This window comes from Harpia harpyja, chromosome 11, assembly GCF_026419915.1.
Source record: "Harpia harpyja isolate bHarHar1 chromosome 11, bHarHar1 primary haplotype, whole genome shotgun sequence".
Taxonomy (NCBI): domain Eukaryota; kingdom Metazoa; phylum Chordata; class Aves; order Accipitriformes; family Accipitridae; genus Harpia; species Harpia harpyja.
Genome location: NC_068950.1, coordinates 9067038 through 9088561, shown reverse-complemented (window position 1 = coordinate 9088561; position 21524 = coordinate 9067038). Strand labels below are relative to the sequence as shown.

Below are 21524 nucleotides of genomic sequence, written 5' to 3'. Positions count from 1 at the left end.
AGAATTTGCAAGATCAGATTAACGGCTCTTTCAAAACCAGGCCAGGGCTGTAAACTGGAAGTGAATCAAATCCAAGTCCCAGTTAGTTTTAGATGGCATCTTTCCTCAAAACTTATCTGAGAATTTTACACACTCTTCATCTTAGCTGCCGGTCACTAACATACCGTGCAAAGCAACTTAATCTTTTGTTCGGTTTAAGTCTGGAGACTTCTGTATATGAAATGTGTTTGGACATGTCTCTCTCTAATCTGGTTTCAAGGTTACCTCTATAAATATTACCTCTGCTGTGTCTAGAATGTTTTTAGACTGCACTGGTCCCTAGCTCATGCATCCAGAGCTATGTATCATGCAAATGCTTTCCTTTTTCTTATATCTCAGGCTTGTTAGGTCGACTCAAACTGCACCCAACTCTTCATCTGTCCTTTACACGTTGATCAAAGCACAGAATGCTGTTTTAAAAAGGAAATGCCATTGAGAGTAATATGCCTTCTGTTGTCTGAAAAAAACCTGCTGATAAGGATCCTGGTGTGATTCAAAATGACGGCATGAAATTACAAAGAGCCCGTGTCACCTCTACCTCCAGCTCAAAGCACAGACACTAGAGAGGAAAGAGGTTCATGTCATTGACCATCTCCTCCTAGCCTGGCTTCTGCCGCACAAGTGTTCTGTGAAAGACCATGTTCAGTGTTGATAACTGATATCGTGGGAATCGTTTCCCATATTGGTATCAGAGAAACTATTTCCAAATATTGCCTTGATTGATACTGATACATCTCACAGCCAGTAAAGCCAGGGAGCTCTAAAGAGAGGGAGAGAGGGTGGAGGATGGCATATAGCACAGCAAAGTGCATGAGGTGGCACACAGCAGGGCATAGAATATTATCATGGGTCCTGCCACATCATCAGCTCTTAATATCTTCCTGCCGCACACCCTAAACTGAAATATCCACCCTTAATTTCATCCCTGTCTCCCTGGTGGCTCTCACTCCCATTGGACTCCCGTTGCTTACTGCCAGGTTCTACTCTCAGTTCTCCCCCAACGCTGCAGAAAGCTCCCCGTGCCTGGAGGCAACGCTGGAACCTTCCTTGGGGCACAGAGGGTCCTTAGCTGCAACTTTCAGTAATGCCTGACTCATTGCACAAGTCACCTGCACACATGTGGTTTTCATGTTTCCTTGTATGCAAATGTCACCAGGCTCCAGAGGATTTGTTTGCTGTCTAATCTCACACCCTCACTTATTACTTGTGCTGCTTTCTCTGAACAACGGTTTTGTCCCTGTCTTTCTGAATGGAGCGTTTAAGGGTGATGGTGGGGCTTTTTACCTTCCTTATTTTTCACTCAGCTCTGCGCATGTAATCCCACAGGGCATCGCTCTTCACTGATGGCAGACTCCTCTGTTCCGCAAGGACAGGCACAAACCTGCCCTTCCCTGCCTGCCCTGTTTCCTTTTCTGTATTTCTGCTTTCTAGGTCTCCTTACCCCATTACAACTTGTGGATTTGGTCTAGTTCTGTTGCTCCAGGTGTAACTGCCGGAGCCTCAATAAAAGTCAATTAGTCTCTCTGCTAAATCCTTGCCATTATTTCACTGTCCTCGTTAGCGTTCCTTCTTAGTCCCATCCCATCTGCAAATATTTTACGCACGCGCAGCAATGTACAATTTACTTCCCTGCTTCCAGCCCTTTGAATCACTGAATGCAGTACTCCGCTGCTGGCCATACGAGGAGCACATGGGCCAGCAACACATCCTGGTAAAGGGCAGGCAACAGTATTTATAAATATTTGACCCCAGAAAACGCCACCTGCTGCTATGCACTAACAGGACATTCATGCCATTGGCAAATTAACCCAGGGCACAATTTTAGAAACCAGGAAGGCTGCTCCAAGCCAACCCCTTCATGACTGCGAGGGGTATGGCCAACAAAAGCAAGCGCCACGTGCGTTTTCCCCTGGAAAGGGCCTCGGAGCGACTCAAGAGGGAGCCGTGTGGGGCACCACGGCCCTGCAAGACGCGGGGAGAGTGGTGCGGGCAGCAGGAACCCCACCCCAGGCCCTGCGCAAGGCCTGGGCACCCCCAGGCCCAGGTGTGAGGGTCTCGGGGGTGCTGGGGCAGGAGGACGGCCCCTCCGGCCGCAGGGAAGGCGTCTGGTCCCGGTCCCGGTGCCCGAAGAGCGCCGTTCCCGCGGACCCCCACCACCATTACAGGCTGCACGGCGGCACCAGGCCACACTACCCCAGGCCAGCGGGAGGGAGTAGGCTCCGCCGCCAGCATTGACAGCAGCCTCGCCCAATCAGAGCGGCGCCTCCTCGCGCTTTCCCCGCCCCTCGCTCTTCCCGCGGCTTCTGTCCCAGAGCCGCGTCGATTGGCTGGCGTCGTCTCCCGGAAGCGTGGGTGCTCGCTTCCGGCCGTTGCTAGGCGACGTGGCCCTCCGGTAGCTTCCGGGTGGCGGGGTCTATTTCCGGGAGCGCGGCGGCGTTACTGGGGGGGGAGTGTGTGTGGGGGGGGTGGTGGTGGCGGCGGCGGCATCATCATCATCATCATCATCATCATCATCATCATCATCATCACCACCACCACCACCACCACCATGAGCACTATGTTCGCCGATACCCTCCTCATCGTCTTCATCTCCGTGTGCACCGCGCTGCTGGCTGAGGGTGAGTGCCGGGCGGGTTGCGGCGTCCCCGCCTCAGCGGGCCGGTGGGGCCTGTCCCGGCTGGGCTCTGGCGGAGTGGGGAGGCCTTGGGGCCTCCGCGGGGAGGGCCCGGGGTGGCCGGGAGGGGGCTGGCAGGAGGTTGCTCCTCGCCTGTGCCGCGTCGCCGCTGAAGGCTGGGGGGTGAGCTTGAGTAACAGCAGTGAATAACTCTTGAGCAAAACTGGCCTATGATGCAAAGCGGTGGGGATTGGGTTTGTTTCCTCTAGAAAGAGGAAGGCTATGGGAGGATGAGCTAACAGTTTTCAGTGTGCCTGAAAGAGGACACCGGTGGCTTTCTGTAGCTGTTGGGAGAAAGATGTGAGGAAATCGCCTGAACTTGCAATGATGATGACTTAGGCTGCTTGAAAAGGCTTTTTAAATGGTAGGGTGTTGAAATAGGTGCAGCTTTTTAAGGATGGGTTGGATAGATGCCTTTTGGGGTAGTCAAAGTAAGAGGCTGCTCCCTGTTCCTGGCACTGCGCTATATCCCCAAATCTCCATCATCCCAGAGCTGCAAGACACTGTCTTTGGGCATTCAAGTTGAGAGAGAGTCCCAGGTACAATATGATACTTGCTTTTTAGGAGCCCTACTTCATTGCATTTGGGGTTAGATGGTGTACACATCCATTGCCTTTCACAGCATAAAGCTGTGTTGACCTCAGAAGCATCTACAGGGTTCCCTTCTCTGCAGCTGGTGATCCCTGGGACTCAGCAGCACAGCCCTGTTGTCAAGCCAAAACAAAAAAAAGAAGGGCCAAAAGCTTTGTGTAGGAGCTCAGATTAAACTGTTAAGAAACCACTGGTTCTGCATTTGTGGCACAACTCATTTTGATCATGTTTGAGTGCAAGGATTTAGACTGGAGAATCTCTTGAGGTCTCTTCTAGCCTAATATCTCTATTTGCCTTTTCAAAATGTGCTACTGCTAATGGGCAGGTCCTGGTAGGAGCAGGAGTTATTCCTCGGGCCTTAACTAGGTGCTATGAAGATGCAGAACACAAAGATGTTTATTGCCTTAATCAGCTTCTGGTTTTAAGGTGAGCAACAGCTGGTAAATATGAGCATGAAGGAACTGAATGGGTCCCACAAAACAACAGTGCTCAGTGAGATAGCTGGTAACTTCTAAAGACGTTTATTTTATAGGCACCATTGCTACATGGAACTTGAGAAGGGGATTTGAAGGAAAGTGATGATACAGCTTGCTGGTGCTTTGTGGTACCTTTGCCATATTATTATGTGGTTTTGTAGACATGACATGTATTTTTTGCATATGTATTTGCTAACTTGTATCCCTGTTATTGCAAGAGGTCTTTACTTATCTAGTTACTTGCTGATTATTTGTTTCAGGCATAACTTGGGTGCTGGTATACCGAACAGACAAATACAAGAGATTAAAGGCTGAAGTGGAAAAACAGAGCAAGAAATGTAAGTACTTTTCAGATATTAGAGAATGTGTCTTGCTGCTCCTGTTACATCCTGCTTTAGCAGATGTCAAATTGAATAGAGTCTGTGCTCTGAGAAATTCCTGCTGCCTTTTCTGCTGAGGGAGAGAACTTTCTTCAGCTTGGATTTCGTAGGAGCCTAATTTTACAAGTTACACAAATCTGTACTGAGGGGACTTATTTCTGTCCTTAATTCTTGCCTTTTGCTGGAGGGAAGGTTGGTACAAAAACCTGTTGTGTTGTCTGAATTGCCCCTCCTCTTAATGGAGGACAGGAGGGAGTAAGAGATCAGTACTGGCATATTTTTTCTGAACATGAGTAGCCAGTCTCTGTAGATTCCTTTAGGTGCCTGAAGTAAGTTGAAAGATGTAGTTTCTGCTTTTCAAGGGCAGTGGAGAATTTGAGGCCTGCAGTAAGAAAGAACTAGGGTCGAATAATGAATACCGTGAGAGGAAAGCATTAGACGTAAGGAGTAAAAGTGATGAATAATGGTGGGGTATGAGTAAAGACAAAGTCATGATAGAAAGGTCTGAGCTATTAGCTGATATAAAAATAAATTATACTAGTGTAAACTGGAAACAAATAGAATTGATTAGAAAAAAAAGTCCCAGGTTACTTCCATAGAGATGAGATCTGAGAGGCCTGGGAGGTGTTGAACAGAGGATGAGGGAGGAAAGGAAAAGAGAACTGAGGGTGAGCAGTCAGAAGGTATGCATCAGATGTTAAGAGGAATGGTAAACAGGAGGGCCTGGGCGTGGAGTGTTTCAATGGACCTGTCTATCGGAAGCCAAGGAGCAGAGGAGAAATTCAGCTGATCTTTCAAACTCAATTGTATGTACCCTACACAAGTTGCAGCAGTAAGAGACAGCACACAACTGGGGCCAAACGTGAGCTGGCTTTACCTTAAAAATATTTCACCATGATGTCAGCGCTCTTAGTGTGTGAAACAACAATATTATCAAATTGTGCTCTTTCCAGTCTAGCTTATGCCAGCCTTCCCCTGGGCAAAATAAACTGAAGAGTTGAAGTATAGTCATGCTTGTGTCACAGCTCATAAATTAGGGGCTTTTGTCATCACAGCAGAATCGGATGGGGGATTGCATCTCTGCCTGCCTGACTTTAATCCCACTTGGCTGACAAAAATGTGTAGGGTAGAATTACTCCCAGAAGAGCAAGTTAGGGAAGGAGTTGGAACCCAGCTGAAAAATTAGAGTTAATGTCCTAGTATGTTTGTGCTATGGAGCTCTGAGAGCAGTTAGCAGGGTTTAATCTCTGGGGCTTAATGATTGCTGTAAGAGTTTAATGCTGTTTGTTTTTATAGCTCTCCTCATACCTAGGCTATAATCTGTGAAGGGAAAGATGTGAGGTTCATGCATCTCAACTAGTTTCTAACCTCCTTGTTTGATTCTCCACCCCCAACAAAAAAAAGTAAAACAGAATAAGGAATCACTAAAAATTCAGCTTTGATTTTTGTTTTGTTGTGGGGTGGGGTTTTCCCCCCTTCCTGTGCTAAGGACAGCTGGCTGACCTGATGGCTTACAGAAAACTTGCAAAGTAGACCACTTGAGCCACACCGTTCAACTGTTATCTAACACATCTGAAACAGGAAAAAACACATTTGAGATATTTAAGCTCTCCCATGAGAGTCCTAGCAATCCTTAGGATTTGTAAAAACAAATGGGCCAAGTAGTGTGCTTGAGCTGACACTGTTACTCACAGTCCTTAGTTTCATCTCTTCCTGTCCTCTTGTTTCTATTGAGAGGCACAGCATTGTCCGAGACTGCTGCAGAGATTGTAGTAAGTTTTCTGGGGTAAGTGTAGTGGTAAATTTGCAAGGCTGAAGGCTATCTCTAGAATTGCTGCTGTTTTGTTGTGTATGTTCCCATGGACAGGCTTGCTAGACTGCCTGACAGTAGTTTGTTCTGCTCAAACCGTAAGGGAATTAGGGCTGTAGAGTTCCTCACTGTTGGCATAAGGCTCAATAGCTCTGTCTAGAGTGAAGCTATGGTTTGGAGGAGCCATCTTGTTAGGGCTGAGAGCAATAGGTAGGCCTGAGGAGAGTCAGTGTTCTCCAGTTGGGTTTAGAGTTGGGGGCCATGGGGCTATGTGGACTAGGGTTGGGATGGATTGATAGGGATCCCCCAGCTGGATTTGGCAAAAGGAAGGTTATGGAGAGAGCATTCTGTGAACACTGGGTGTGTTGTGTCATCTGGCACCTCTCTCCAGCATTCCCTCTGAGAAAGACTTCCATGTTTTTTCCCCTTGTGCTACCCTGCTCATCAGAGAGATGCTTGTTCTTTGGGAAAAACAATTGTGTCTTACTACATTGCCATGGAAGAGATGATGTTTCATTATCTTGTCTGGGCTAGTGTGGTTTTCTCAGCAGTTGTGACTGACTTGCATGTCACAGGCATTTTGGAAGGCAGCACTACAAATCCTTGTGTGACTTGGAAGGTTGGCTGTCTTTATTTCACCTGTGCTTTGAAATCAAGGCTAGAAGATCTTTGCTGAGGTAGTACTTCATGTGGGAGAGGAATCCTAATGCTCATGTCTCTAAGCTGATTCTGTGAGCTAACAAGGAGCCAAGTCTATTTGTTGGTAGAGTAGATATGGTACAGATACGTAGAGTTTAGAGTAAAAAAGGGCTGCTATCTGTTGTTAGACCATAGTCATGCTTTATCATCCTCACTTCTCGTAGTACTCTTGTTATAGGTCTTCAATTAAGATGTCTCTTACTTCTGGAAAAGCTGCTCTTGCTGTCAGCAGAAGAGTGTTTTCAGATGAGCAGCCCATTTACTGTGTTATAAATTCACTATGCTGGCTTTATGTTAGCTTTTTTTGCTGCAGTGGTAGTTGTTTGCAGATGCTTGGTGAGTGTCTGATTTGGGGTTTTTAGTAACTTTGAGCTTGGGCTCCTACTTTAAAATATTGGAAATGCTTCAGTACTAATTAATTGAAGAATGGAGAGGCTGTAGCTGACTGCTTGGACAGCATTTCCCCTGAGAATGCCTGCCTGTGAAGAAGGGATGTATGAGAACACAAGCTTTCCCTGTATTCTGCTTCCCACTGCAGATAATCGGGAGCAGAGCTTGCCACAAAGCTCTTTTCATTACACTTGCTGAATCAAAAGTACTGTCTAGTACTAATGACAAATCAGCAAGGGTCATTTGAGCCAAAATTGTCCCCAGACTGCTCAGTTAACAATGTAATGGGCTCTTGACAGACTTTAAAATTAACCCTTTAAATATTCTGATATCCAGGGGTTTGAAATTTTTTTTTTTATTGTTTTTAAGTGTTTGGTGGAGTCAGCCTTGGTGGTTTATAACTTGTAGATTCTGAATACGTTCTTAGTCATACCTGGCTTCCTTTTGTGCCCCTGTTCTCTAAAGGAATAAAATGTTTTGTATGGTGTGTGGAAAAGGAATGGTGGTATCCCTATGCAGAAATAATGGAATATGTTTCTTTTCGCTTGGCAGTGGAAAAGAAGAAGGAAACAATAACTGAATCGGCAGGCCGACAGCAGAAAAAGAAAATAGGTAAGACTGGGAGAGGAGTGCGGTGCCCTAAGAATGGGGGAAAGTTGAGAAACTTATGGAAGTGATTATCCTTTCCTTCTGTTCAAAACTATTTATTTAAAGTGGTACTAGAGCTGATTCCTGGCCTGATGACTGGAATGTGAACACTTCTGCCTTACTCTTCCAAGACAGGAGACATCTAGCTTCCTGATGGTTTTAGTCAAATGCAGAGAAGGGCAGCATCACTGAGAGGAGCAGCACTTCTTGCTGAACTGGTTGCCTTTCTCTCCAATTTGAGCTTTTATATCCATGACTGTTATTAACTTCTGTTGTCAAAGCTGCAGTGCACTGTCAGCTTGCAATACCTATATGACTGTATGATTTTTGGATCATGTGGTTTTCTCCTAATTTGAACACTTCAGAGCTGAAAGTGATTGCATGTTAACTGTGCTTGGGTTTATTTCAAGTTTGATAAATTAGTTTTGCTTGTAAGTAGCATTTTATTTTTCCATTCTTTTTCATTGTCAGTCAGCTTAAGTCTGGGTAAAGGTAACTCTTTAACTACTGAATTATGTAAGAACAATGTGGTAGATGTTTAATGGACATGAGCTTTAGAAAGTTCTGTTATCTGCAGGACTCTAAAACCTGCAGCAAAGCTCAGTTGAATTATTACAGAAATCATGGCAGGAACACTTCTGAGAGCTCCTGGGAGTTGGTTTCCTCATTCCTCTGTAACACCAGGTAGCTGGATTAGTCATTTGATCTGTACAAAGCTTGGGAATAATTATAAACATATCTTCAAAGAGTTCTTCCTAGGTATAAAACCTGTTATCTCTAGACTCTTGAAGGGACAGGAGCCAAAATTATTCTTCTTGTGCATTTTCAGTTCTTAATCTTGAATAATCCATGCATGGGATGAATACTACTTGGTGGATAAGACAACTTTTTAATGTTACATGCTGTCGTTACATGTCACTTTTTAATGTGTGGCAGTGACTTTTCTGCAGGGCACCATCCAAGCTATGTTCCTAGTAGAGAATATTTTACTTGTGCTTGGACTAAACCAATAAACAGTAGAATCTGAGGAATTCAGATGCTCCACCAATTTTTTTATACACTGAAATAATCTTGTTTTGCAAATTTAAAACAAAGCACAAAGGGACTAAGAACAGAACTTAGGAAATGACCACTGATTTTGTTTGCTGTGATGCTTGCTGGCCAAGCCTAAGATACTGAGAGTGATTTTTTTTTTTTTTTTTTGCAAGTGCTGCATAACTTAAGTGTCTCATTTGTTTTCAGGCAAAGAGGCAAAGCTGAATTCTTAGTGTTTCTGAAAAATCAGTCCCTAAATGTCAAGCTGGACGTCCAGAAAATGACTCACAGCTGTTAACTGCTTTTGAAATCTGATCCCAGTAACTTACGGGATATCAAATCATTCTGCAAGATGTAGCATTGTTGTAACAGCAAATTTACTTGTGCTGGAGTTCCTTTAAATACTACCATTCTAGTTAAAAAAAGAAAAAAAAAAAAAGAGCTAGGCATTACAGATAAGTCACAGGTGTGGTACAGACCTGCCTCAGCTGCCGTCTGTTTTGTGCACAGAGTAAGGCAGGAGGTGTGTGTATGATATTACTTGGTTACGTAAGGGATGAATCATGCATATGCACAAGGAGATAGGGTGAAAGTTGCATGGGAAGGCTTAATTTGATGTTTCCTACTTACAAAACTTTTTAAGTGTAAAGTGAACCAACTTCAGTCACATTGTGTCTGAATCACCTTTCACACTGCTGGAACAGGACACCTTTAACATCATGGTGCAGCCTTCTGTCACTTCAGCTTAAGGAGTGCATTTGTTAGCTTAAACTTTGCTACTGCTTTCTGCGTCCATGTGCCCCTAGAAGAAAAGACAGTGATGTTCCTAGGACTCCACATGAGTGCTGAGTAAACAGCAAAACAAAATCAAACAAAAACCAAAACACCAGTGCTGGCAAATAATATTGCTGTATCCCTGTATCCTTGTGGTTTGTGTTCCAATGAGCAGAATAAGAAGATTTTGGACTCCAGGGTGCTGCTTGTTGACCCAGTTCTCTTTCTCTGTGCCTCTACCCGGCTGTATAGCAAAGTACTTAAATGCTGCTTATGATGACTTGGACAGGAACAGAACATTTATGGAAGGCGATAGGACACCCAGAGCCTGTTTGTTTTGAATTTGTAGAAATGGGTGAGAAACAGATCAGGTCTATCAGGGGATCAGGGCTGTATTCTTTATCCCTATGTAACCTTTAACCCACCTAAATAGATGGTTAGTTATACAGCAGAGGGAAAAAACAAGTATTTGTGCCAAATGTGATTCCTAAAGAGCTGGCCTGTGGTTGCTTAAATGTCCCAGAACAAAACTCTCCACCTGGGTCAGGAAGCAGGTGTCTGGAAAGTTCCTGCCAGAGGGGATGGTTTGTAGTTAGGAGCAATTGAAAATAGCAGTGAGGATTCTAAGGAATTGGATAGAGGCATTGCTATTGCTTTTCATAACACTTACTGTGAGTCCCTGTATTTAGCAGGGGCTTGAAAGATAACTGTTGAGCTTCTGTGCCATGGGCCTCTTGTACTGAAACTTCAGCAGAGATCCACTGGACAACTCATGTGCTGGATAGCCCTTGACAGTTCTTTTGCATCCCCCCCTCTCTTCACTCACACTGTTCTCTGGATATTTCTTCATCATCCACATCCTTACTTCAGCTAGGTGTTGCTTCCAAGCCCTGGCTGCCCCTCTGGATCCTCAGTCTGAGAGGAGCACAGTGGACAGGGGACGATGGGGACGTGGGACAAGAAAGGTGACAAGTGGTGGATAATGCCTGAGGCCAGAGCAGTCCTCCAATGAGGGGCGTGGAAAATGCCCTCCCAGAAAACTGGGCGTCTTTGAAGTTTGTGATGACTTAAGGACAGACTAAATTTCCAAAGTAGTATTTTAAAATATTCTCTGCAAACCATAGTAATACACACATTACTGAAATTAATGTAGAAAACATCTTTCGTCTTTGGAGAATCTTTTAGGTGTGACAAGGGTCCAAGAGTCATTACTAAGACCATCAGGATCTTAGCCTTGCTGAGGTGCAGCTCCCAGCTCTGTGTACAGTTTCAGAGTCCCTTCTGACACCTCCAAAATAAAATCCTTACATAATGTATTTGTAATGGTGAGCCTGGTGTGCAGCAAATTGAGACTGCTCTCTTTCGGAAGTGTGCTATAGAGGCACTGTCTTTGTTTTCTGGCAACATTGCTCATGCTACTGTGTCGGTTGAGTTAGCAAATTTGGGATTCTGTGCATTTCTTTCAAAAGTGCTGAATGTGTGATTCTAGCCTCCTCCTCTTTTGTGCCTGCTTTGCTGCATGTTGCTGTGATGGAGAAGCAGTTGGCTCTGTACAGTTTTTCACTTTATACTCTCTGGCATAGAGAGCTGGAGTTGGTTTTGGAAGTGTTATTTGTTTGGAGAGCCAAGAAGGTTAAGTCTTCCTGGAAATGAAAACACTGTGGTTTCTAGGTTGTTATAACTGATTATAACTGTTGTTGGTTTTGTCTTTCCAGAGAGACAAGAAGAGAAACTGAAGAATAACAACAGGGACTTGTCAATGGTAAGAAAATTAAAGCCAGTTCCTAACTGCTGAAGATTTCAGTCAGACTTCCGACATAAAGACTTTGTTCAATTGGCAGATACAGCGGTTTTTCCTCCTGACAGGTTCTTTGGGATTATCTCTCATAGCTACAGATTTTAGTATGAGCCACAGAGTTCTCCAGCAGTTACTGCCTCATCTCATGCCCAACCTTAGCTATTGTCATCTTTATAAGCCTCCCATGATGTTTTCAAAGTAGAATTAATTTGTCTTACTTCCTCTGGTAAGTTCTGTCTTCATAATGATTGCCTGCTGATTGGTTGTATAGGCTTAAGGAAAAAACTAACCTGTGGAAGGTAACAGGACAATTCTTGAGCACTTTTTTTTTTTTTTTTCCCCCCTGAAGCAGCTCTTCACATCAGTGGTCCACTCTGTGGCTGCCTTTGTACCCACCTGTTGACCGAACTCCTCTTTGGGAGTTCTCCAGTCACTTTTACAATCCCTTTGGCCTTCTGGGTCATCTTATTTCCTTCTAGATTCCAGTGATGCTGTACAAAGCCTGTTCTTAAGGGTGTGAGCCCATAATCCCTCAGTGTAGAGATAATCAAAACAACAGGCCTGACCTTTCTGCTTGCAGGTTCGGATGAAATCCATGTTTGCCATTGGCTTCTGCTTCACTGCCTTGATGGGAATGTTTAACTCCATGTAAGTATCAACTTTCTGGATTTTTCTGAAATTTTCATGGTGAATATATTCTCCACCTTCTGTCTATCACCTGAAGCATTACAGTGACAGAGTCCCTCCAAGAACCATAACTGATCTGTATAAAATGGATCAATATTTTATATGAAGATGTGGTTATTTGGTTACCACATGCATGTTCTGCTCAACAGGGAACACTGTATGCTGAATGCAATCGAATTGAACAAATTCCATTCAATCTAGACACAACTCTGACATCCTTTCTGCTTGGGAACATCTTGATTAGGGCAAGTTTGGTAGATGTCAGGCAAGCAGCTACAGTCTTCAGCTTCTTTGGCTGTGCTATAATAGTATGACCAAAGAATGCTCTCACAAGCAAAACTGGGTTGGCTCCCTTGCCCTTAGAAATGAGCTATAATTGCAGAGTTTGTTGTTGCTCTACTTAAGGTGATCAGAGTCAAGGCACTAACAGGTCCAGGCATGGGCTGTAATCTTCGTTTGCTTTAAGAATGACCTGGGATAGGTCTAGTTTTAAAAAAACAAAGACAAAAAAATCCAAAACTGGTTTGCATGGTTATAGACAGCTTTGTTTCAGACATGCAAAACTGAAAGACTTTGCTTGACTTTTAAAACTTGATTCAGTCTTGAAATGTGAACTTCCCATTGGCTGTTAAATCTGAAGATGATGTGAATATGGTTAGTATAACCTTTGGGAGGCTGCTTAATATCTGGGCAATATACTTGTCCTGCAAACAGGAATTTACGTTCTTGGGCACCAAAACCTTTGGCCTCTGTGCTGGCAGTCCCCAGGATATAGTCAATTGTTATTTTACTGCAGATCTGTGAGTGGGTAAATTGCAAACAGGGGGCAACATAATAACAGAAGTGCCACTGTGTGGACTCTTTATTTATTCAGCTTAGTCAGACTTCAGCATCTAGCATTCTCTGGAATGCTGTGAAACTGAGCAGAGGAAACAGTGCTAAAGGACTTTAAAATTTGGGTACGATCTTGAGTCATTGATGTCTCAGTTCAGTGCAGCCCTGAGCAGGATGGAGGTGCCACGTGCCCAGCAACATAGTGTCTGTGGGGGATTTACAGTGCTGCACCTGAGGCCTTCAAGTGCTTGCCTCGCTATTTGGATGCAATACAAACACCATCACCACCTCTGCCCCTGAAAGAAACTGAAAAACAAACTAAAAGAACCCACCCTACTCTGCCCACTTTCCTAGAGTGGGAAGAGGCTGTTCAGAGTATGCTATGACTGACAAGTGTTACAGGACTGTAAGTTCATTAAGGGCTTTACGAAGGAATTGATCTTGGTTAAATCCTGTGTGGCTCCTCCTTCCATAGATATTAACCTGAAAAATCAGTTTATTGGTTTCTTCTCCTTTAAGACCACCAAGTTTACTTGTCTTGTTCCTCTTTTGAGGATTCCTGCCCAGAGAGGCCATGCTATTAGACACAGAGTTGACGTGAAGCTTTTGGGCATATCTTTCGTTTAACTGACTCTTTCTTTAGAGGGAACCTGAACATGAACAGCAGGAGTATCCAGAGAACTCACTGATTGTTCTAATTGAAATAGCTTTCTTGCTAATAGCCAAGGCTATTGAATTAAAATCCAAAGATTTTGCTGGCCTTTGGGGCTAGATAGTTAAATTTTTGCTCCTGGTCTCAGTACAAGCTACCTAGTGCATTTGTATCTGAATGGCAGCTTTGGTGGGTTGTATCTGCACTGTTTGAAGCTGATAGAATGGTTTGATGGAACTGGTTCTCACATATTGTCATTCTCTTGATGTATCATAAAGAGCAGCTGCTTCTCTCAGGAGGAGAGTACTTCAGTAAGGAATTTAGGAGGCTCTTAGGCTCCCTCTGGGAAGCTGCTGCTGTCAGGTCATCCATGGAGGCTTTGTGGGTGTGGTAGGAAAAGGAGGAAAAGGGTGGCTGACACCTGCAATGGCTGTAGCCTCATTTGCTTGCCTTTCCTGTTCTTGAATGAGTTCATTGCTCTGGGGGATAAAAGGAGCAGGAATTGCATGGAAGTAGCATGATGTGCCGCCCTTTGGACAAGTACTGTGCAGACGCTGCTACTCTGTGGCTGGACACCTCACCTTTGCCAAGTGTCAGCTTAGCCAAAATGGAAATTACTGTGATGACTGGCTCTCTTTCTTAGAGTGTCAGTAGTAATGGGGCAGCAAGGTGGACCATGCTGGAAGGATATGTAAGTGTCAGGAAGGCTGGTTTAAACCCAAAGAGCAGAATGCTGTGCTGAAGGTGACCAGCTGAATGACTGTTGTGGCTTAAAAGTTATGCTAGGGCAGCAAGATCTGTAGTGGTGGTGGCCTCCAAGCAGATGGGATTTGTCCTGGGAAAGAAATCGGCTTCTGTGTGTCTCAATTTTCTCTTGTCAGAAACTTTTTAATGCAGTCGGTTCTCAGTTTTACTCCGAGTTGTGCATTTCAGTATCCCTTCACGATGACTGTGAAAACCTGCTGGAATTAAAAGCAGGTACCTTGGGATGCTACTGCTGAAGTACTTGTCATTCTCACAGCAGGAATAACGCAGAATTTTAAGCCACTGGGGGATGTTACAGGGAGATAAACATCCGTTCCTAGCTCTTTTGCCAAACTGCCTGTGAGATGTAAACAAAGTTGGTGTGTGTTTGAGCTGTAACTGTGTGAATGCATCTCCACAGGAAAGAACGCTCATTTAGGATCTCTTGAAACAAGAAACACCTGTTAGAAAATCAGCGCATGCAGAGAAAATAACATCCAAATATGCACATGCTGATGAGGCATCATACACACTTACTTCAAAAGATTGGGTTGACTGTCTGGGTTGAGAGAAATCTTTGCAAACTGGCCAGAATTCACACTCTGCTTGATGCCCTGGAATGTGGACCTGGAGGAGTTCCAGGAGCAGGATAGCCTGCTTGGAATACACGGTATCATCCTGCATCTGCACTGCCTTTGTCTTCAGAGCTAATGCAGAGAAGACTGTTGATATTAAAAACCATTCTGTTGATGGCTCTTATGCATCCTTCTTTTGCTGAGAAGTATAGCTGCTCTAGGAATGGAAAAGGTGTCTTTGGTTTATGCTCTACTTAAAAAAAGCTCTTCTGCTTAAAGCAGAGTCTCCATCTTCTTGCAGTAACTGCAATATGGCAGGGTGATAGTCATCCATCTTTTATTCAAGTGTTGACTGTGTTCTGGGAAGTGATCTGCTAAATTTGACTTTTAAATAAAATGTACCAGTACACTGCAAAACACCAACCAAGGTTTCACAAACCAACAGCTTGTCCAGCTGATCACTTAAATCACTATGAAACACTTTGTGGCAAAATTGTTACTGAGGGAAGCCTACTTACCCTGTAGATAATTGAGTGTGGAGGGCCTTGTGAGAGAGGTGTAGCCTCCTTGGTGTAGTGTATGTAGAGGTGGGCTGGAGAAGGCAGCATGGCTTTTTAGCCTTCCACGTAGTCTTATCTGCTCTGGTGGCCTGTTGAAGATGCTCACTTGTTCTTTCTATAGTCAAAGACTCTTTTACTGTCCCCAGTTGTGATCCAGTGCTCTCTTTTCCAGATTTGATGGCCGAGTGGTCGCAAAGCTTCCATTTATCCCTCTCTCGTACATCCAAGGTCTCTCCCACCGCAACCTTCTGGGTGAGGATTATACTGACTGCTCCTTCATCTTCCTCTACATTCTCTGCACGATGTCTATCAGACAGGTGAGTACATTGCTCTGTCTCTTGCATGCCTGGAGCAGGGAAAGTACATCTCTGTACATAGAGGAGTCTATTACTGCTGTCCAGTTTTGCATGTATAATCTTTGATCTGTTTGTGGTTTCTGTGTTTGCCTTCATTCCTATGCTTCATATTCAAAGCAATTCTAGGTTGGGATCATAAAAACAGTCACTATCCTGGACTGGTATGGAAGACTTGACTGGAGACTTGCACCAGGGTGCTAGGGCAGAGTTGGCAGAAATGGGTTCCTTCCTTGTGTGTGTGTGTGTGTCTCTCTGATAGCTTTGCGGATTGCCATACCAAGAGATTGTCTCCATCAGAAGCCAATCTAAGTACTGCTTCTTAGTAATTATGACTTTTACAGTAATGTGAGAAAAGAGAAGTGTAGCATCTTTAGGGGAAACTTCCTTGGTGGCTTGAGGTTCTATAAAGGTTCAATCAGTCCATAAAGTTGCTAGAAAACTAAGGAAAGAGTTAAATGTGTACTTTTGGGTTTGTCCTTCCTGTTTTTGCTGACTGCATGATTTTTGTTTTTTTTCCCAGGGTCTTAAGAACTTCACCTTTGGTGTCATCCCAGTGTTAGGGATGTGACACAGAAAGGGGGTCTGGTATAAGGAGGCAAGAGTAGGCTACATATAGCTCTCCAGTAAAGCTGGTTAGTCCCATCCTTTGAAAAGAGAAGCACCAGTAAGGATAAGGGAAGTGCCTGTTCAGAAAGGTTCACTAGCAGCTTAAGTGGCAGAATGGCTGGTGAGGACAAGTGGGCTTTCTCAGTGCAACCAGAAGTCTACTTTGTTTGCCAAATTTCCCCAGAGAGTGCTGGGGATAAGTTAATAGACTCTGGGGGCTGGATGAATGCTGGTGCAACTAGCTGCAAATTACCTGCTCTTCTGTATTTATATTTCCTTTTTCTTTGATTCACTTCCTGAATTCTTGCTGCTTTTCTCCTTGACCGACTTGTTGCTTTTCCTCAGGGGGTGCCAAGGGACTTAGAAAGACTTAAAGCAGATCAGCAAAAGGAAGTGGCGTGTTATGCCAGCAGCTGTCAGAAGTTTGGATGAGCTTGATAAAGCAGCTTAATAATAGAGAGTTCCCTTAGTCACAAAGTGCACGCTAGTGAATCAGATTCTCCATAGCCCTCCATATTGGGTGCTTGTGTTGAAATGGATCCACATCTGGTCCTGTGCAAAAGCAGATAATGAATTGTAAAATAATTTAAGTTGAAAGGGTCACCCGGAGGTCATCTGGCCCACCCCTCACTCCAAGCAGGGCCAGCTTCAGAGTACCAAAGGCCAGGGGCTTCCTTATTCTGTTTGCTGCAAGACAAATCTTGTTTTGTTTCACTTCCCAGTAACTGGAACAGTGTTTGCTGCTTTGAAAGAAATGAGTCCTTTTTATGTCTTAGGATCATCTTCCTGAATTCCTGGGATACTGTGGTCTGATGCTGTTGTTTCAGGCAATCTCGTCTGGTGCTGCTCTGTGTTACTCACCTGTTGCATGAAAAGTCCCTTCTTTCCAATGTTGCAGATTATTATATGAAACTAAATAGCACCATCAGCAAGATTTTTCTGCACCCATTGGGTTGACTGGGGAACTCCCTTGCTGAAAAATCCCCTATGGATTTTTTTTTTGTCAAAAAATATAATTCCTGTGGTTAGTTCTAGTCCTGGGCATTTCCTGATGTTTCTGGTTGTGAAATCAGTAGATAGCATGAACTGAGTGGTGGTCCTGTCTGGTTCTGGGCAGAAATGCTGAGCTATTTGCAGTGGGTTGGGCTTTCAAGAGAAATTCTGGGAAAAAAAAAATTGCCCTTATGCTTGAGAGTTCATGCTGATGGCCTTGTGGAGGACGCAAGTTAGTTGATTGCTTTGGAGAAGGGTGTTTTTACTTTGAAGTGTTAGATTGCAGTCTTCATAGTGCTGCCTTATCTATATGATCTTGGTTAAGTATACCTGCCGTTCTCTAGCTGTTAGGCAGGTCAGTTTCTTCCTCCTTGCTACATGGAGGGAAGGGCAGAGACCAGCCACATTAGTTTGTGCAAGAGCTAGGAACTGAAGCTATGATTGGTGGCATCCTGCTCTTGGCTTTATTACTATTTGAAGGAACTTAAATGATAACAGCATTGGGAAGAGGACTTTGAAGGGCTGTGAGAGGCTGGGGAGAGGGGAAGAAAGAAATTAAGGGCTTAAAATGGTGCCAAAGACTTGCTTTTGGTGCTTCCAGTGACCTTGGAGGTGAAAGCTTTGTGACCCTTTCTGTTTCACTGTGTGCGAAAGGGGAAATCTTGCCAGGTCAGCTTCAAAACAGCTGCTAGCCCAAGGGAGGAGAACTGATTGATGTGGGAGTTAGCGTCTGGCTTGATGCTGCTGACACAAGAGGAGCAGGAGTGGAGATGTACCAGAAGTCAGGGGACAGGTTGCAAACAAACGGAGACCATGCAAGCCTCAGCCTTCCCTTAAATCCTGAAGCTGCCTGTGAATTGATCAAAGGCAGGGAAGAGAGGTGTCCCTGTGGAACTCAGAAGTAAAGGAATTCGTGTGTGTGCGAAAAAACAGTGACCTGGAGGGAAACGTGGGGGAGTATGTGAGAGGAGGGAGACTAACTGGACAGTGATTAAATTGACATTAGTGGGATGGGCAGTAGCAGCATCAGGCAGTCTCTTCATGTGGTCCTCAGGCATGTGGGGGTGATAAACTCTTCAAACACTGACTGGGAAGCTTGCTGCCTGTGACCTGGCCAGCATCTCCCAAAATAGTCAACTCACAGTGAGTAACTTCCTTTGCACTGTTCCCAGCTCTCCCTGGCACGTAAATCCTGTCCCCTAGTTCCTCCTGCCTTCCTGTTTGGAGAGAGGAGGGTTGCTGGGAGAGGCCTTCCAAGGGTCCTTGAGCTGTTGGGTTTCAGCTGGGAAAGTCTGCTGCTGGGCTGGGCGGGAGGCATAATGTCAGGGTTACATCCTCTGTCCCCACTCCTGTTTCTGAGCTCCCAGCCTTCACCTGTGCTGTTTGTGAAGAGGAATATGCTGCTGTTCCTCAGGCGTTTTCTCGTCTTCACTTCCTTTTCGCACACGCCTGAACTGTAGATTAGGCTGCTTCTCTCTGAAGTGTGTTCCCAGTGGGAAGGGGAGCCAGCAATTATCCCTACTGCCAGGAGTGCACTTTCCCACACGGCCTGATCTTGGGGCAGGGAGCAACTCGCTGCCTTGTCTTTCAGGTCCCTCGTGGGTTTGAAGACAAAAGCAGAAACAGCTCCTATCCTTCCTGCAGTCATTTGAGGAAAGTTCAGAAGAGATCAGATGAGGAATTTGGATCCTTAAGTCTTACAGGTTTCCCTCCCTTCTCCTGAAGGTGATGGTCTTCTTTGTGTTGGAAGTAGACTCTGCAGACTTCTTGTGCAATGTGGCCCACAGCAGACAGGGCAGGCTTCTGTTGGACCTTGCCCCAGCCCTGGTGTTTCGAGCTATGTAGACTTCAGGATTGCTGTCCAGCAAAACTTGCTTTGCAGCTAGTGCACAAGGCTAGCTACCTTCCACAGCAAGGAGGGAACTACTATGGAAGGATAATGCTCGAGAGTGACTGTAGTCTTGAATCCACATACAGACAAGCTGTCATTTCTCTTCTTAGAACTGTTCAAGCAGATGGAGTAAACTTTAGCACCACAGTTCTTGTCTCTCTGATACTTAAAGGAACAGCGAGGAGGCAGTGCACACTTCTTTGCTTCCATGGATGCTTTGTTAGGATCTCTGCTCTTCTCCACTGGTGAGCCAGTACTAAGCTGCTAGGATCCTGGTCCTGCCTGCTGCTAATGCTGCAGCACCCTCTGGTGTTGCTGAATCTTTCCCTTAGCTGCTTTTGTTTTCTCCTTTCTGACCATCTCTTGACTAAGGAAGCTATGAGAAGAGGAACCACACGAAGGAGTCTCCCACAGTGAAATGCTCTCATATATATTCAGTTACTGAATATCAACCAGTGGCTGATTTATGTAGGCCACAGACTAAACCTGATGTAATTCCTTTTCAGGTGTTCCCCTCCTTTACTTTCATGCTTGTGTGTAGGCTGAAACTTCCTCTCCATAGTCTCCACCTGGAATGATTCATGATTTTTTTAAAATTTTTTTTTAATTTAGCTACTGTGGAATTATGAAGCTCTGACTGCCTTTTTTTTTTTTTTTTTTTTTTTTAGTTTGTTCTCCTTCCATGATCAAAAAGTTCAAGAACTTTATGACCTTGCTATCTGACCTATCCTGACAGTTATTTTGGAGAGGACACTCGGGTTTGAAGAAAATCCTCCTTCTTCCTTTGGTTGTCTCAATAGCCAGGACTCAGCTAGTGACACGAGGGGGACACAGTTGTTTTCTTCTTTCCCTTGCATCAGATGTCCCTGTTTTGCCAGCACTGCATGAACAGCATCTTGACCTGTAGTTATTGACAGTGAAGGATGAAACTGAAAGAACTGGTAGCTCTTTGTAGTTGCACTGTTGCAAAATTTAAAAGGAATTTCACAAAAAAAAAAAATCAAGAAAAACATTAAATTTAAATATTCTGCTTTATCTAGTGCCTGGCTCTGCTACTTAATTCTTTCCTTGTTTGTTGTTTGCCACTGAAACACCCTGCTCAGATGCAGATGAGGTCATCTCAATAGTCAGTTTTTGGGTTTTGCTACATATGTCCTGTTATACTGCATGTCTCCACCAAACCATTGTTCTGTCTGCATCACTAGTATTCATGTTAATTCTGTGCCTAAGCTCCTGACTTGAACTTGGCACACACTCTGGTTGCCATGTTGCTGACCCAAATTCTGGCTGCATTAGGAGCGAGCCTTCCTTGCCAGCTTGCAGAACCTCAGGCTCTGATGACTGCCATCAATAGTGGTTTCTGGAACTTGTGAAAACCGAGGGCTGCTTTGGTTCTGCCTGTGAGCAGATGTTAGGAACCTGCTCCTGTGTGTGCACAGCAGTTAAATTGCAATGGTAACTATTGTAGGTTGATTTTAAACCAACCCGTGTGCAAAGACATTAATGAGGTACCTGCCAACTGACTGTGTGGTGTGTAGCTGGAGGTGGAAAACAACCTTCAACCAAAATGTGGATTTAAGGCTTTTGGATCATTTAAGGCTGTGGATCAGGCAGCTTTTGCTGAGGTGGGCAAGAGTAGCCCAGCTCTAATTGTAGCCATTGTGGATGGTTGTCTGGCTCTGTGCTAAGCTTTTTTGAATGTGTAGAGATAGAGGTCCAATATATAGTAGCCAGATTGGTAAGACTATGTGGTTGAGAACCTGAATCTATTGAAACTGGTGGCAAGTTTGTACTTGCAAGCAGAGTTGGGATTTCTTCCTCTTTGTCTCACTTGTCATGGTCTGACACTATTCTGCTCTTCTGTTCTTGTTTTTGCAGAACATCCAGAAGATGCTTGGTCTTGCTCCTTCCCGGGCTGCCACCAAACAAGCAGGGGGCTTCCTTGGTCCGCCACCTCAGGCAGGGAAGTTCTCCTAAAGCACAGTTACAGCCTTCAGGGAAGGTCTGACCAGTGCACAAGACTGCCTTTGGGAGGTAACCAGATGGGATTCTGCACCAGGCTTCACATGTCCAAAACCAGCCTGTGCAGTATTGGCTACAGTCTTGGAAGAATCTTCCATTTGGAGTATTCTACCAGCAGTTGTTTGCTCATCAAACCAAGAAAGTTCTCAGAAGATAACTTGACCTTTTGTTTCTGGTGTTTCTGAGAAATAAATGGCATGGGCATGTTTATTTAGATGTCTCTTAATTGTGCTGTAGGACAAGTAGAAATACATTGATGTAGTGCAGTTGATTTAGTTTGTGGCATGGAA

General features: G+C 44.5%; 1 protein-coding gene across 3 annotated transcripts; it reads left to right on the top strand.

The window, feature by feature from the left end:
* The first annotated feature begins 2580 nt into the window (after positions 1–2580).
* On the top strand, positions 2581–21444 carry TMCO1 (transmembrane and coiled-coil domains 1). 3 transcript variants are annotated; one of them, XM_052800607.1, is made up of 7 exons: positions 2581–2657; positions 4041–4118; positions 7612–7671; positions 11232–11278; positions 11895–11962; positions 15539–15683; positions 21091–21444. In XM_052800607.1, exons 1-7 carry the CDS (start codon positions 2588–2590, stop codon positions 21187–21189), a joined length of 567 nt encoding a protein of 188 aa, XP_052656567.1. In that variant the 5' UTR covers positions 2581–2587; the 3' UTR covers positions 21190–21444. The 3 variants fall into 3 exon arrangements, with proteins under 3 accessions (XP_052656567.1, XP_052656569.1, XP_052656568.1); XM_052800609.1 differs by lacking the exon at positions 21091–21444 and adding an exon at positions 19881–20222; XM_052800608.1 differs by lacking the exon at positions 21091–21444 and adding an exon at positions 16243–19866.
* Positions 21445–21524: the final 80 nt, after the last annotated feature.

Coding starts and splice junctions, on each gene's coding strand:
- TMCO1 (XM_052800607.1), top strand. CDS start 2,588: ATGAGCACTATGTTCGCCGATACCCTCCTCATCGTCTTCATCTCCGTG. Junction 2,658..4,040: donor CACCGCGCTGCTGGCTGAGG/GTGAGTGCCGGG, acceptor TATTTGTTTCAG/GCATAACTTGGGTGCTGGTA. Junction 15,684..21,090: donor GCACGATGTCTATCAGACAG/GTGAGTACATTG, acceptor TTGTTTTTGCAG/AACATCCAGAAGATGCTTGG.